This window comes from Pelmatolapia mariae, linkage group LG22 (assembly GCF_036321145.2).
Source record: "Pelmatolapia mariae isolate MD_Pm_ZW linkage group LG22, Pm_UMD_F_2, whole genome shotgun sequence".
Lineage (NCBI taxonomy): Eukaryota > Metazoa > Chordata > Actinopteri > Cichliformes > Cichlidae > Pelmatolapia > Pelmatolapia mariae.
The window spans coordinates 35,450,503-35,467,654 of NC_086245.2; the positions used below are offsets into that span (position 1 = coordinate 35,450,503).

A 17,152-nucleotide genomic window follows, 5' to 3' on the forward strand; every position below is an offset into this window, starting at 1 on the left:
AGTTTTTAGGACATCCTGATAATAATAATTTACAGTAGTCCAGCCTGGAAGTAATGAAGGCATGAACTAGTTTTTCAGCATCACTCTGAGACAGGATATTTCTAATTTTAGAGATGTTGCGCAAATGGAAGAAAGCGGTCTTACATATTTGTTTAATATGTGCCCTGAAGGACATGTCCTGGTCAAAAATGACTCCAAGGTTCCTCAGAGTGTTACTGGAGGCCAAGGTAATGCCATCCATAGTAAGGATCTGCTTAGATACCATATTTCTAAGATTTTCAGGACCAAGTACAATAACCTCAGTTTTATCTGAATTAAGAAGCAGGAAGTTAGCGGCCATCCAGGTCTTTATGTCTTTAAGACATTCCTGCAGTTTAACTAATTGGTGTGTGTTACCTGGCTTCATGGATAGATAGAGCTGCGTATCATCTGCATAGCAGTGAAAATTTATGCTATGTCTTCTAATGATGCTGCCCAGGGGAAGCATGTATAATGTAAATAGAATTGGTCCTAGCACTGAACCCTGTGGAACACCATAATTGACCTCAGTGTGTGAAGAGGACTCTCCATTTACTTGAACAAATTGGAGTCTATTAGATAGATATAATACAAACCACTGCAGTGCAGTACCTGTAATACCTACAGCATGTTCTAATCGCTCTAATAAGATATTATGGTCGACAGTATCGAACGCAGCACTGAGGTCTAGCAGGACAAGCACAGAGATGAGTCCACTGTCAGAGGCCATAAGAAGATCATTTGTAACCTTCACTAAAGCTGTTTCTGTGCTGTGATGAGCTCTGAAACCTGACTGAAACTCTTCAAATAAGCCATTCCTCTGCAGATGATCTGTTAGCTGTTTGACAACTACTCTTTCAAGGATTTTTGATATGAAAGGAAGGTTGGATATTGGCCTATAATTAGCTAAGACAGCTGGGTCTAGAGATGGCTTTTTGAGTAAAGGTTTAACTACAGCCAGCTTGAAGGCCTGTGGTACATAGCCGATTATTAGAGATAGATTGATCATATTTAAGATTGAAGAATTAATTAATGGCAGGACTTCTTTGAGCAGTTTTGTAGGAATGGGGTCTAAAAGACACGTTGATGGTTTAGAGGAAGTAATTATTGAAGTTAACTCAGAAAGATCAATTGGAGAAAAAGAGTCTAACTTAACATCAATGGTACTAAAAGTAGCTGTAGACGATATTACATCTGTGGGATGATTATTGGTAATTTTTTCTCTAATGATAAAAATTTTATTTCTGAAGAAGTTCATGAAGTCATTACTAGTTAACGTTAAAGGGATTGTTGGCTCAGTAGAGCTCTGACTTTTTGTCAGCCTGGCTACAGTGCTGAAGAGAAACCTGGGGTTGTTCTTATTTTCTTCAATCAGTGACGAATAGTAAGATGTTCTGGCTTTGCGGAGGGCTTTCTTATAAAGCAGCAAACTATTTCTCCAGGCTAAATGATGATCCTCTAAATTTGTGACACGCCATTTCCTCTCCAGCTTACGAGTTATCTGCTTTAGGCTACGTGTTTGAGAATTATACCACGGAATCAGGGACTTCTGATTTGAGACTTTAGTTTTCACTGGAGCTACAGTATCCAGAGTCGTACGTAGTGAGGAGGTAAAATTATTAACAAGATAATCGACCTCTGTTGGAGTAGCGTTCAGATAGCTGCTCTGCTCTATGTTGGTACAGGGCATTGAAGATGATAACAGTGGGTGGATTATATTCTTAAACTTAGTTACAGCACTTTCAGAAAGACATCTACTTTGATAAAGTCTACTCTCCACTGCTGTGTAATCAATTATTGTAAATGTAAATGTTATCAGGAAATGATCAGACAGCAGAGGGTTTTCAGGAAACACTGTTAAATGTTCAGTTTCTATGCCATATGTTAAAACAAGATCTAGAGTGTGATTAAAGTGGTGGGTGGGTTCTTTTACATTTTGAGAGAAGCCAATTGAGTCTAATAACAGATTAAATGCCATGTTGAGGCTGTCATTTTTAGCATCTACATGGATGTTAAAATCACCCACAATAATTATTTTATCTGAGCTGAGCACTAAATCAGATAAAAAGTCTGAGAAATCAGAGAGAAACTCTGTGTAAGGCCCAGGTGGACGATAGATGATAACAAGTAAGACTGGTTTCTGAGTTTTACAGCTGGGGTGGACGAGGCTAAGCATCAGGCTTTCAAATGAATTAAAAGTCTGTCTTGGTCTTTCGTTAATTAATAGACTGGTGTGAAAAATTGCTGCCACACCGCCCCCTCGGCCTGTGCTTCGAGGTTTCTGGTAGTTAGAATGACTCGGGGGTGTTGATTCATTTAAACTAACATCTTGCTGCTACAGTGAAAAAGGTTCAACAAAGACTGTACTTTTTAAGGAGGTTGAGAGGTTTTAATGTTTCATCTGAAATGATGACTCTTTTTTATAAAAGTTTTATTGAATCTGTTTTAACAATAAAGTTACCATTGACCATTCCTCCTCTGCTCAGGGGCTTGGGATGTGCTGCCAGCTTGAACAGACCTTACCAGAAAACGTCTCACTGAATTCAATTCAATTCAATTTTATTTATATAGCGCCAAATCACACCAACAGTCGCCTCAAGGCGCTTTATATTGTACAGTAGATCGTACAATAATAGATAGATAGCTGACTCTGAAGTATGCCATCACACTACACATCTTGAGGACTTCCTGACTTCCTTGCCGCCCGAAGCATCCCTGGGACAGTGCCATCTTTTCTCCTTTTCATTGTTGCATCCTTTTGTTATGAAGACATGCTGCAGACCTGCCCTGCTGTCCTGCCTACAGGACACCAGCTGCCATAGTAAGCACTACTAAACAGGCAGGGCTATGGAAGGGAGTTGTAGGGAGAACTTATGAGAAACCTGAGCTTATTGTCTGGCATCCTTCAGATCTCTGCCCATCTGAGGCACCTGTTAAAAGTGGTGTCCCATCACGTCCAGGAGCCTGGCACCTCTTACCTTTATAAAGAAGCATTCCTTCTCCACCCTGGGGACTTCATCCACCACCATGGTCTCCTTCTGTTTCTTGCTGACTTGGAACTGTTGCGGTGCTTTAATCTTATTAATTTACCATTTTCTCTTCTGGTCAGAATGTCAAGTCATTGAATGATCTAGTTTATGACCAAATAGCAGTAAAACACAGTACAGAGATGATAATGCATGAACAACGATGTTTATCCATGGATGTAAATATATTTTCTCCAGTTGCCCGCTGAACCCTCGTCACTAACTTTTGACTTTTTTACATAAAGATCCTGGTTAGTTGGTCCTCTGGAGTGGGAGGTTAGTGTTGGTCCTGGTATTAAGCCAGAAAAGGATTCTCACCATCAACTTTATGTGCCTGTAGGTGTTACAACCTGTCTGTCCTGATTTTAACTGACAAATTGATATAGTAGAGACTAATATTCCTGTTATGGCAGCAGGGGCTAGTGCATGAAAATGGACCCAAATGCAGACGGAGGCAAACTGGTAGGTTTAATTTACAAAGACGCAAGAGTAACACTTAAGCACAGGAAACATGAAATGAGAATCTAACAGGAGTCCGAAGCAGTCACGGCTCGTGGGTCGGGGATAGAGGTCACTGAAACAGAGGGAGAGAAATGCTGAGTGAGGTGATGGGGCGATAAGGCAACTGAATGGCTTTCTAGTGGCTCACTGGCTTGCAGGTGTAGCGTGACATGATGGGGAAATGGGATGGTCCACCATAAGAATTTGGTGGCGTGAACCCGGTCCAGAATCGTGGAACGGGCTGCTGCAGGTAAATAGCGCAGATTCACGAGACCAATACCCAGATCAGGTTCAATCTCCTCTGCGGGACGGAGATGATGTGAGAAAAGCCACATGGTGTTCCTCAAGAGTCTTGGAAAATATCTGAATGTCATCTAGGTAAACAAACATGAACCTGTCCACAAAATCCCCGAGAACATCAGTTACCAAAGCTTGAAAAATGGCTGGGGGTTGGTTAGCCCAATCGGCATCACCAGGTATTCAAAGTGGTGTATTGAATGCGGTTTTCCATTCATCTCTTTGTCGGATGCATTGCGGAGGTCGAGTTCGGTAAAAATAGCAGCTCCGTGAAGAGTGTCAAACATGGAGTTTATCAAAGGCAGTGGATACTTGTCTTTGATTGTGATGTCATTCAGGCCCTGATAATCTATGCACGGGCGGTTCCCTCATTTTTCTCCACAAAAAGAAACCCGACTGGGGAAGCCCGTCCATTTTTCCATGGCCGCTTGTTTGGGTCCGGACACATTGCAGAGAAGTCTGGTGGAGAGCGAAGCTCCAAGGAAGAGTTCAATTGTGCAATCGTACAGTCTGTGAGGTATGAATGACAGGGCAGTGGTTTTACTAAAAACTTCTTGAAGGTAGCTGCAAGGTGGCTGTAGCTCAGGAGGTGGAGCAGGTTATCTGCTGGAGGAAGGTTGGTGGTTTGTTCCCTGCCTCCACCAGAGCCATTGCAGGGGTATGAAAAAAAACAAAAACAAAGAGCGCTTGGACACTGCTAACATGGACAGGTTTTTGACGGGGCTCCCACACAAACGCAAAGCAGGAGATGAAGCATCGCTGAATATGTTTCCAAACCAACTTCCTTCTAAGCCAAAGACTAGAAAATATGATGAAGCATATCTTCCCTTTGGTTTTACCTGCACAAGTGCCGAGGTAGGTCTCCCCTGCAGAATTGGTTTTCCCTTCGTGGGGAGCACGCGTTGGGCGTATCCCACATTCTTGATTTTTAGTTCACAAACACTTGTTGCAATGACTAACTACTCCTGACATGTTGGAGATGTTAGCTCTTTATACAGTAAAGTTACAGTGGGATACAAATAACATCAGACTGATCCTCCCACGATTTGTTCAAATCACAGACAAACAGTATCCCACAGCTGTTTATGTTTTTAAACCCATTTTGCACAGAGAGGCATTTTTTTGAAAAATGTATTGATAGCAATGTTGAATATTATTACACAGGAAAAAACAACTACACGTAAAATAATGACACCGTGACGCCTCTGCCTTTCTAAATGGAGGGACAGTAACTGCATGTGTGTATGTAAGCGTGTAAAACCTGCAGATAGTCAGATTAACAGTATTTTGTCTCTATCTGCCATTCTGCAATTCATCTCATGTAAACAATAACGTGCGCACAGCATGACGTGAAAAAAGACACATGCCTTTGGCGTTGCGTGACGAACTCTGTATTCCTCGTCCACACGGAAACGCAAAAAACAGCGTTTTTAAAAAAAATCTCAGTTTTCGGTGATTCGAAACGCCGTTTACATGTTGACGAAAGGCCCAAACACATAGAAACAGCTGCGTGTGTGGACGTAGCGTAAAAGAGTTAGTAGTGCATTTTATTACTACCTGTAATTTATTGCAGTTTACTTGTATTTGCTTAATTGTTTACTAAATGTTTGAGGTGTGAAATAAACCGCAATGGAGCAAAATATGGGTGTGTGTGGTTGGAGGATGTGTTTGTGCGCGGGGGGGGGGGGGGGGGGGGTATATGTGTATCTGTTCCTCTGTCATACCATTGTTGTTGCTACAGCAGCAACATTTCTGACTGTTGTGCTTCATCAGTGTTCAGCTGATGGTCATGCAGCCACCCACCTGGTGTAATTCCCATAGGACCACATTAATCCCAAACCGAGCTGTGGATGGGATCACAAGCAGACAGGAAAACGACTGTTCTGCCAGAAGAGTGACACGTCCAGCAGTCACCACGAGTTTCCTGTTGCCATTAGCACCATCTGAAAGTGAGAGTGTAGCTTTCACCCCTTTAGCAATAGTGGTGAAAAACTGACACTGCAGCCAGTGTGGCATCTTAAATGATGATAACGTGACGCTTGTAATAATGTCAGGTCAGATGTTTTTGTTGTCTCTCTATGATTGGGGTTCATTTTTGATGCTTTCTAAATAATCAAACGCTGGGATTCAAATGTAGTCAGTTTCAAAGCCAAAACACAACCTGTATTTTCTAGCCATTGAGCGGTTTTGTAACACTCATTGAATAAATTCCCAGTTAATTCAGCATCCTGCCATCCTGGTAACCATCCCACAGACATTGTCATTGTACAGGAACTTTGATAACTGCTGCATGTATTACTTCCAGGCTGGACTACTGTAATTCATTATTATCAGGATGTCCTAAAAACTCCCTGAAAAGCCTTCAGTTAATCCAAAATGCTGCAGCAAGAGTCCTGACAGGGACTAGAAAGAGAGAGCAGATTTCTCCTGTTTTGGCTTCCCTTCATTGGCTTCCTGTTAAATCCAGAATTCAAAATCCTGCTCCTCACATACAAGGTCTTAAATAATCAGGCCCCATCTTATCTTAATGACCTTGTAGTACCATATCACCCTATTAGAGCACTTCGCTCTCACACCGCAGGCTTACTTGTTGTTCCTAGAGTATTTAAAAGTAGAATGGGAGGCAGAGCCTTCAGTTTTCAGGCCCCTCTTCTGTGGAACCAGCTTCCAGTTTGGATTCAGGAGACAGACACTATCTCTACTTTCAAGATTAGGCTTCAAACTTTCCTTTTTGCTAAAGCAATATAAACCACCTTAAGGCAACTGTTATTCGGGAATGGCACAGTGCAAAGAGAACTGAATTGACATTAGTGTATTTGTATTTGCTGGGTTTTGATCCGTTCTGTTGCAGGAAAGTTTGAAAGGTTTGATCTCTGAGAAAACATTTCTCTTATCAGTCTGATTGTGAATTGGTAACGCTGTTATGATGGACTGATGCATGATGGTAAAAGTATCATTTTCTTAAGCTCCACAAAGCCAATCTGCCTATGATTTAATTTCTATTTTCTGATCTACCTCCACAGCTGTTGACATGACAACAGACGAGGCAGAAAGTCACCAGAAAAAGCCGAGGCAGCAGGAGGAAGCTGGCCAGGGCGCCAGACCTCCCACTCCAGAGGACGACCAGCTCCGACCTCAAAACCACAACTCTGCTGGCCGCGGTCTCACACGCCTCTTTTCCTCCCTCCTGAAAAGGCGTTCACAGTGTGAGAGCGAGGGTGGAGAAAAGGAGGACAAGGAGGAAGAAGCTAAAGCACCCATCGCTGACCCCGAACCTGAACTAAAAACAGAGGGCGAGGTCGCCCTTGACCAGCACTCAGTAAGCAGCGCTGAGGCTCAGGTCAGCCTGTGTTGGTGACTGTGTTTACACAGAGTTAGCTCTTAGATGTGATATGTAAGGAAATGTGTCATGGATCGAGTTGCAAAGTATTTATTATAGGATGCTTCAACTTTTACATTACTGAGCAAATCATTTTCCAAACCTGAGACTCTTGACTGTAGACGGTGCATCCTTTTCATAACTCCCGTGCATCCATCCTCTCTGTTTATACACAGTAACTGTTGTTTCCCAGTATGAACTGCTCAGTTTCACCTGTGATGGCATTAAATCCAAACAAGGTTGTCACCTGGTATTCAGATTAGTAGTATGAATTGCACTTTAGTCTTTTTGCAAAGACACTGATGTTTTTACGCATATAAATATATCAGTTATTACATGACTGCTTCATCATCAAAGTGTCTTTGTCAGGCTACCCAGGTAGAGAAGAAAGAGACTGACGAGGACAAGGTTGGAAAAGACAAGGAGAAACACGAGGACAAGGAAGGGGAGGTTACCTTGGAGAAAGAAGAGGAGAAGGACAAAGAGAAAAAGGAGGAGGAGGAGGAGTCTGGCCCTGAAGAAGGCAGTAGGGGAGAAAAGGACGAGAAAACAGCAGAGGAAGAAGCCAAAGCTCCCAGAGTGCCACGCCGACCCAAGACCATGCAGATCAAAGTCACACTGCTGGACGACACTCTGTATGAGTGTGAGCTGGACGTAAGTACACGCACACGCGCACACACAGTTAGCAATAACACAATTCCTTTGCTATTTTATAAACTTTTTATTCTTGCTTAAGGTGGAATTTTTGCTAGTGGAGGGCTGCATTGTTTACACATGGGACCAGCTGATGGCGCTCACTGCCCGTGTCACTGAAACAGACACTATGTAGAATACCTCTATTATCATCAAGCCAGCAAACAAAGGTGGTTTAGCTGCCGCACTTAGTGGTAACCATTACTCATAGTGGTATCAGACCAGTCCAGGAGAAGCTGGAGTCCCTGTCACTGCTTATTTCTGACCACATTATCCTGCGTGTGATATCAGGTGTGTTACATTAGCAGGTAAATCTTTGATCTAATGTCTGCTCCATTTGTTTGTGCGTGCGCACTTATACATCTTTGTGAGGACCAAAGATTCGAGTGTTGCTATACCTGTGGGGACCAACGTCCCCGCAAAGTGTGCTTTTAGTGTCAGGGTTACAGTTGGGTTATGGTTAGGTTCAGGCTCAGGGTGAGGCATTTATTTTTGATGCATTACATCAGTGAGATGTCCTCACTAAGATACAAAAGGCAAGTGTGTGTGTTTGTGTGTGTTTGTGTTAGAAACATGCTAAAGGCCAGGAGCTGTTCATGAAAGTGTGTGACCACCTGAACCTGCTGGAAAAAGACTACTACGGCCTGGCAATCTGGGAAACTCCCAGTATGAAGGTGAGCGTCAGTGTAACGGTCAGTATCCGTCCAACAATCCCAGCCTCACTGTTCCATTAGGAGAAATCATTCACATGTACCTGATGATTAGATTAACCCTTTGTCCTGTTATTGAAGGAGTTGATGGTTCGATATCACTAAAGCTTAAACTGCATGTGACATTTTCTTGATTAGACTTGGATGGACCTGACCAAAGAGATCCGCAGGCAGGTACAAGGTGAGCTCAACTCTTCCACAAAGAAAACTTGTGTTGGTCTCTGTAACAGTGAGCCTCACTCACAAACAGTAATTGCTGTGAGTTGGCAGATTAGGTGTTCTCTGTCCTCATGTTTTCTCACGCCTGTCTTTTCATAAACTTTATCTTCAGTCACAGTGAGTATCTGAGGAGAAACGATATTCAGCAACGTTTGTACTTTTAACCGTCACTGTTTTGTCTCCACACGGACGCTGTAGTTTCACTTTCAGTCAGCCTTTCTCTTGCTTTTTTGCTTTGACCACTGCACTTCAAGACAAATGTGTTTCCTTATAAAGAGAAGCATGAGTGTGGCAGTAAAACTCATGAGCCTGTTGATTTAGGATGATTTAGATTCATTAATAAAATTAGCCACGTTTCATAAATCCAATGGTAGATTTGCGTGAGCAGGGAAATAAAGATTTTTGCACACATATTCATGAATTACTCTGACCAGTCTCTGGGTAATTGTTTAATCACTCCTTCCTTTCTTTCTCAAGGTGCCAACTATAATTTCACTTTCAATGTAAAATTCTATCCACCGGACCCAGCCCAGCTATCAGAAGACATCACAAGGTACAGCACATATCCCAGTCTCCCACTAGTGAAAATAGTTTTATTGTATCACATAGTGGACGGGGTGTGTAGTCCATGTGTGTGTTTTTAGTTCCCAGAAGGATGAAAATCCGTCCAGTTTATCAGCTGGAGGCTCTCAGAGCTTTCTGTGGCATTTAAGAAGTTTTCAGTCAGTCAGATGGTGGCACAGATGAATCCAAGCTACATGTCTGTTTCTAACCTGTGGAGCCTCCATCTTTCCTTTCAGTATCATTTAACCTTCTCCAGATTGACATTGGTTATGTATTATTTCAGTAGGTGAAGCAATTTTTCCCGGGAACAACCCGACCAGCCTCTGTGAGTCAGAGCTGGATCAAATATACCTTTGATGTGTTCATTAGTGAGCATGCGAGTTTAGCTCTGAATCTGGTTTCCACCGTAGTTTTCTGGGGCTTTAACACATCTCACAGTATTAATCCAGGTCATTTACCATCTATCTATAATTAATGTGAGAACTGCATGTGCATTGCAGATACTATCTTTGTCTCCAACTGCGAAAGGACATCCTCCAGGGCCGCCTTCCCTGCTCCTTCGTTACTTTGGCTCTGCTGGGCTCCTATGCTTTGCAGTCAGAACTTGGTGAATATGACCCCGAAGTGCACGGCAGTGAATATGCTAAAGAAATGAAAATGGCCCAAGGTCAAACCAAGGAGCTGGAGGACAAAATGATGGAGCTGCACCACACATACAGGTCAGTCACCCAGTGGAACTCTTATTTCATTAGCTAGTTGTAGATCCAGCCATCCATTTTCTACCACTTATCCAGGGCGACCGCATTCTCACTGGGATCACAGGGATGATGGTGAATTTAAACCCAGTACACTCTTGGAGTGACCGCTGGGCCGCTGTCTTGCCACTTATTGCAGAGAATTTATGTAAAGTTCACGAGTTGCTGTGTTGCTGAGTTCACCAGTGCTTTCTTTCTTTCTTTCTCAGGATGCACCAAACTGTAGATTTTTCCACTCCTAATACTGTAGCAACTTCTTAGATGAGTTTTTTCCGTTTCCACAGTTTAAGGATGGCCTGTTTCACCTGCATGAGCTCCTTTGACCACATGTTGTCTGTTCTGTTCACTCAAATCAACTCCAGGCCTTTTATCTGCTTAATTGATAATGACGTAACGAAGTAATCACCCACACCTGCACGTGAAGTAGCCTGTCAATCAACTGCCCAATTACTTTTGGTCCCTCTAAAAAGTGGGTGGCACGTGTTAAGGAGCTGAAGCTCGTAAACCCTTCATCCAATTTGGATGTGAATACCTTCAAATGAAAGCTGAGAGTTTGCACATTATGTCCACGTCCAGATAAAAAACTTGTCAGTATCTCAGGTTTGCACGAAACCGCTGATCGGTCACATGCGATAGACGGAAAAGTCCGCAGCATCACTAACATGAGCGCGCATCAAGACATAACTTTCTTTGCAGACGGGGAAGTTAAGCTAACAAACATTAGAAATAATTGAACGGTCAAGTTGTGTGTGAGCTTCATAGAAACACTTGTTTCTAAAGTGAAACATGCAGTAAAGCAGCTTACAGCATTACACATTTAACATCTATGTGTGGATTCAATCAGTGTCACAGAAGCTAAAGGTTTTGGATTTCTTTGGGGTGCCATCGCAGATCCATGAGCCCAGCACAGGCAGATCTGATGTTCCTGGAGAATGCCAAGAAACTTTCCATGTATGGAGTGGACCTCCACCAGGCCAAGGTAAGCATACACATCCTCAGCTGCTCTTATTATTCCTATTATTCCTTATAAACTATTTTTAACTGCTCCAATCACTAATTAGTAAATAGTAGTGATTCACCCTTGTTTTCTATGCTAACTTTGGGAGTAGGTAGTTCACGTACTTCACAGAGAACCTGTCCTCTTACATGTCGGTGTGAATGTGGTGCTCCTTGTGAGAAACCGATTTGATATGTGGCGTCTGTGCAGTGTGACAGTGTGCACATCAGAAATAAGGTCATTCTCCTCACATCAGAGCAGGGATTAAAATAAATATAGGAGAGCACTTTGAAGATGATACTGCCCCCCTGTGGATGCTTGGGAGCAGCACATGTCGGTTGCACCACCAGTCAGAAAAGAGCTTAACAGTCCAGATGAACTAAATGTACAATACCAGGTGTAGTGATCCAAGGAGCATCCTTTAGACCGCTGCGTGCTGACTGGGCTGGAACGATGTTTTCAGAAACTTTCTATCATTTAGTATCTCCTGTTTATTTATTTATTTGTGTACATTGCTTTAGGAGTTATTTCTTTCATTCTGAATATCTGTTAGGATCTGGATGGAGTTGACATCATACTGGGGGTTTGTGCCAGTGGTCTGATGGTTTACAAAGATAAACTGAGGATCAACCGTTTCCCCTGGCCCAAAGTCCTCAAAGTCTCATACAAACGAAGCAGCTTCTTCATTAAAATAAGACCATCCGAGGTAAACCACCACAAAAACTTCCTTTTTGTTTTTCACTGACGTCCTTCTAAGGTCTGTTAGTCTTGTTCACAGCAAGTTTGTGTCTGTTCTAACAGGTGGAACATTATGAGAGTGCCATTGGATTCAAGCTTCCCAACTACAAGGCAGCCAAAAAGCTGTGGAAAGTGTGTGTCGAACATCACACCTTCTTCAGGTGTTGTATTCTCATCGTGCTGCGTTTCTGAAGGAGCTGTGGCTTTTTCTCAGATCTGAAGATCAATATTCTTTTGTGCAGGCTGACCTCCTCTGAGATGGCCACCACCCCGAGGAAGTTCCTAGCATTGGGCTCCAAATTTCGTTACAGCGGTCGGACTCAGGCACAGACCAGACAGGCTAGCTCTCTGATTGACAGACCAGCTCCCCTTTTCCAGCGCTCCTCCAGCAAGAGGAACTCTCGCAGTCTGGATGGAGGTGCGCCTTTAATAACAAACTGACTCTGTGTTGCACTCATGATTTTCAGTCTGGCCTATGAGTCCTTGGGCAAACAACTACAACAGACCTGTATGTATAAAACAGTTGGGTGCGTTCATGCTGCCATCGGTTTTAGCCAAAACTACCGTAACTCTTGACCCACTGGTGCAATTGAAAAATTCCAACAGTTCCTGAAATGGTCTGTGCTTTTTCAGTAATATTATGGTCGTTACGGCAGACAAAAGGCAAAAGAAAGAGAATTTGGCAGAAAGTTAACAGAAGAAGAGAAAACTGAAAATCTGCTTCATCACTTGCTGAAAAACAACAACAACCAACATGAGCACAAGTAACAGTCAATAATAGATATTAAATGTTACTGAGCAGCACACTAATGATACAGGACATGTTCAGAGGCAGCAGACCAGGATAGTGTGTCTGTGAGCACCTGTTTGGACACCTGTGTGAACACTTGTGTTCGTAAGGTTTCTCTATTCAAGTATTTATTGGTGTGTGTGTGTGTGTGTGTGTGTGTGTGTGTGTGTGTGTGTGTGTGTGTGTGTGTGTGTGTGTGTGTGTGTGTGTGTGTGTGTGTGTGTGTGTAAGGCCCTATATGTATGTGTCATGAGAGTGTAAGTAATGTGAGTCTCTAAGTTGCGGAATAAGATTGAGACACAGCAGCCAGGAGGGGACAGAGGAGGAATGCCTCCCTTGCACCTCTGTGATGCAAGAGGTGCAAGGGATGGAGCAGGAGGAGGGAGGCAGGCTCTCAGCGGACCTTGATCTTTGCAGGGCTGCTGCGACGCCGTGCATGGGTTTACTGTAATGACCCTAATATGACTAAAAAGCGCAGAGTTGCTGCTTTCACAACCTTTTGTAATTCTTTCAGTTGAGGTCCAGGAGTTACAGATGTTGGAAGAAAAGTTGCAAACACCTGTTTGACACCAGCAACAGGTTTAGGCTTTCGAGGGTTAATCAGTCCGTTCGCATGTATAAGTGTGTTCTGTGTCGGCTTCTTTGCTTTTTACAGTCAGCTGGTGGCTTTGATGTGTTTCAGGATTTGAGTGACATTTCTATACAAAGACTGATTCATAAAGATAACTGCCAAGAGCACATCTGTGCCTCTTCAATCAGCAGCACACAATGCACTCAGACTGTGTACTTTTTGTAGTACAAGTACTTTTGAGCTGATTCAGTGGTACTTGCTTCCTAAACCCTTGGGTACATTAATGGGTCCAAGTAGTGTTTATTGATAAATTACATCATAAAGAATTATTGTTGAATAGTTTCCAAAAACAAAGTGAGGCTGTCGTCTCTTCCATTCTAGCAATGGTGTCGACTCCCGACAACAAGTCCAGTCGTCCTGTCAGTGCCCCTGTTATGTCACCAGTGTCACCTGGGGAGGCCACCCCGTCACCACTGCTACCCACCCTGCCTCGTTCTGACCACCACGATGTCTCCACGGCCAGAGGACACCGATATTCCAGCAGAAAGGCAGAGTTACAGGCAGAATGCCTGACGACTGACAGCGTCAAGAGCCACAGTCCCAAGTCTACTCCAGAGATTAAGGTAGGGCACATACCACCGAGCTTTAACTCTGCTTATTATTGGACAAAAATACCTCGGCATAATTTATAACCTGAGTCCCACAAGACCAGAGCAACCCAGAGAGGAGAGAGAGAAAGGTTCAGCTTGACAGACACTGGGTGAGCGCTGTACATTTACCTTTCCTGTATAACTTTGTATAAATGAAGTGATCACATCTTAGTTTTTCTCCTCTCTCTTCCTGGAAAATGCGGCCCCTGTGGACTCAGTTTGAGTGTCCTTTGTTTAAAATGCTGCATTGGAAATTAACTGCTGCTTGTCAGTTTATGCTAACTTGCCTTCAGTTGTGCTAGCTAGAAGCTGTTGTACTACACTGGACTACAACTTTATTTACATTTGCAAAGTGAACACAGACCACCGCTTTGGCTACTTCACCCTTGGTTGTAGCTATATGAAGGCTGTTGTCCTGTTTTTCCTGAAGCTGATCCTCAGCATGTGAGTTTTGTTTAATGTACTAGACGGTGGGCAGGAGAGAGCGGAGGCATGCCCCGTCTTTGGCCATCACTAATGGGGAAAAAGAACGAAAAAGCCAGGTTTGTTTTCCTTGGACATGATCAGACCTGATGCATGATGGATCAGACGTTTTTATAACTGAATCTGCATATGCTCATATAGTGTATAAGAAATATCTGTATCTGTGTGTGTGTGTGTGTGTGTGTGTGTGTGTGTGTGTGTGTGTGTGTGTGTGTGTGTGTGTGTGTGTGCTGAGTTTTGCTGAGTTGGCAGTAACGTGTTCACCTGTGTTTCCTCTGATGGGAGAGCAGCACTCTCTTCAGGACAGAAAGATGGAGATGGTTCGAGTGAGGAAGGTTAGCGTGTCACTGCTGCCCTGTGATCCCTGCATCAGCTACACATCAGCTCATGTTTATTTTGACACAGTGATTTGCTGCCTTGGTTGTTTCATTATTTCTGCTGCCTGCTTCTCTGTGAATGCTGCTGTATTTTCTCTGAGCTTTTCTGAAGTTGAATCATAAATCATTCAACTTTGCAAGTTTGAGCTGTATCTCTCATTGCCTGCAGCTCTTGGACAAAGTGGCTCTCTCGTATTATTATTGTTATTATTATTATTATGATTATCGTTGTTATTATTATTATATTATTGTAGTAGTTTCTTTCTTTCTATCTGTAAGTGCTGGATGTGTAAATAAGTCTGAGCCTCTAAAGTGGGCTTCTGTAACCAGTGTAACGTGTTGGGACGGTACAGCCCCAGTTCCAAAAATGTCAGGATAAAGAAAAAGAGGGAAACCATTTTCAAATGTCATAAACAGGTATTTTATTCACAGTGAAACATAAAAGACCAAAATGTTTAAACTGAGACGTTTTCACATTTGAATGAAAAACACTGGTTCTGTGTAAATTTGATGGCAGTAACACGTCTGCACAAAGCTGGGACAGGAGCGTGTTTGCAGCTTTGCAGCTGCCTGTCCTGTTTGAGCATGCTGTGGAGAGCAGCTCTGTGGAGAGCAGCTCTGCGGAGAGCAGCTCTGCGGAGAGCAGCTCTGCGGAGAGCAGCTCTGCGGAGAGCAGCTCTGCGGAGAGCAGCTCTGCGGAGAGCAGCTCTGCGGAGAGCAGCTCTGTGGCTGCTCGGGAGTCCTCTGTGTTTTTAGTTTTGTCATTGCGTGGCGGCCCAAATGTTCTCAGCTATTCAAAGGTCTGGACAGTCCAGGACAGTCTGGACAGTATGAAGCCATGTTGTGGTAATAGGTGCAGTTTGACCTACTGAAATATGAAGCTCTTCCATGATAACAACATCTGGATAGGAGCAGATGTTACACTAAAACGTGTGTGTACCCTAACCCCCGTACCATCAGGGATGCAGGCTTTGGTTCCTCTCCTCTTTGTTCCTTAGTCCATTTTAATTAACCTTTGCACAGAGAAGGCTTTAGCCTTTCTGCATCATATTCACACATGGCTTCTTCGTTGCTTGACATAGCAAGCCAGCTGTTTCCTCTTAGTACCACTGACTTTTCCAGCCTTGTGTTGCCCTCATGCCAGCTTGTTTTTGGATGTTTTTCTGCCATCAAATTCAAAAGGAGCTTATTTTTCATAAAATATTGAAACATCTCAGTTTAAACACACTGTTTTCTGAGCTGAGAGTAAAATATGTGAGAGTTGAAAATCATTGAATCCTATTTATATATTTATTTACATTTCACATAATGTCCTTACGTTCTTTGGAATGAGGGCTTTAAATTGAAATATGATTGAAATATTTTCATGTTGCCTTCTCACCATTTTGACTGTCCACACACATATTTTAAACTGAATGCAGATGATATTTAAATAAAAAAAGCTAGGCTCACGGCATGGAGAGGCATTCAGGTATTTTCATCAATCTACGAGACACCTGAAATAGTTATCAGTGAATATTGTTTGATTTTTTGAAAGCATTAGTTCCAGATCTGACTCAGGAGACAGGCACGCATCATCCTGCACTTCCTGTACACCGCACTGCCACTGCAGCAGTCTTTGCATGCACAGAATGTGCCTTCCATAGATGTGCAGCAAATATGCGACCTAGTTCCCCTGGGATCCCTACATATTTCTGTGTGGACACTCTGCCACATCAGGTTATAAAGCCTTCCAACATTAAATCTGCACCAACGATGCTGTAAGGGTGCCGTCCATGTTTGTGTCCAGTATATTTCACACTGACTGTGTCAGTAATGATCAAAATGAAATATTTATTTAGTTCTATTAAGAAAGAAGAATAAGATCAGTGTTGAATCATCGGTGCATTTAATAACAGGTGATGGATCTCAGTGCATTCAGCTGGTAGCGGTATAAATCACTGCAGAGGCTGATAACAAGCCAACTTCCTGTTTTAGTTGTAAAAAGCGAGGTTCTTGAGAATCTCCAGTGTTTCTGCCTTAGTCCAGTTAAGAGAGCCTTCACCAGCCCACTGAGTGTAGGGATGGAGAGGAACTGGGTCCCAGCCTGCTGCGTCAAACACGTGACTGTTGCATTGTTGACTTTACTGAGCTGGACGCAGTCGGGCCTACAGCCTGCATTGTTGTTGTGATCGCACAGCTCGTTTTTGATACGGCTCATGTCATTGGTCAGTCATGCTCATGGGACACTATTCAGAACCACATGTGAAATGTTCAAACCAGTTGTTATGTTAAACCAGTGTTTTCCTTTTTCCTCATTTCCACAGAAAAGATCAAAGAAACTTGAGGGTGAAACAATTTATATCAGACATAGCAATTTAATGTTGGAGGTTTGTATCTTCAGT

General features: G+C 43.0%; 1 protein-coding gene across 15 annotated transcripts in view; it reads left to right on the plus strand.

The window, feature by feature from the left end:
- epb41a (erythrocyte membrane protein band 4.1a) overlaps positions 1 to 17,152 on the plus strand; it is a 54,439-nt gene that overhangs the window by 7,732 nt on the left and 29,555 nt on the right. For 9 of the 15 annotated variants that reach the window (XM_065471515.1, XM_065471523.1, XM_065471518.1 and 6 more), the window contains exons 2-15: positions 6,866 to 7,182; positions 7,591 to 7,875; positions 8,484 to 8,588; positions 8,763 to 8,805; positions 9,321 to 9,396; positions 9,908 to 10,126; positions 11,054 to 11,141; positions 11,713 to 11,865; positions 11,961 to 12,058; positions 12,140 to 12,315; positions 13,640 to 13,881; positions 14,376 to 14,450; positions 14,682 to 14,726; positions 17,075 to 17,137. In XM_065471515.1, coding sequence (XP_065327587.1) covers positions 6,874 to 7,182; positions 7,591 to 7,875; positions 8,484 to 8,588; positions 8,763 to 8,805; positions 9,321 to 9,396; positions 9,908 to 10,126; positions 11,054 to 11,141; positions 11,713 to 11,865; positions 11,961 to 12,058; positions 12,140 to 12,315; positions 13,640 to 13,881; positions 14,376 to 14,450; positions 14,682 to 14,726; positions 17,075 to 17,137 — 1,977 coding nt within the window. In that variant the 5' untranslated portion in view covers positions 6,866 to 6,873. The remainder of the gene's footprint in view (positions 1 to 6,865; positions 7,183 to 7,590; positions 7,876 to 8,483; positions 8,589 to 8,762; positions 8,806 to 9,320; positions 9,397 to 9,907; positions 10,127 to 11,053; positions 11,142 to 11,712; positions 11,866 to 11,960; positions 12,059 to 12,139; positions 12,316 to 13,639; positions 13,882 to 14,375; positions 14,451 to 14,681; positions 14,727 to 17,074; positions 17,138 to 17,152) is intronic. The other 6 variants (XM_065471519.1, XM_065471522.1, XM_065471521.1 and 3 more) reach the window with 3 other exon arrangements.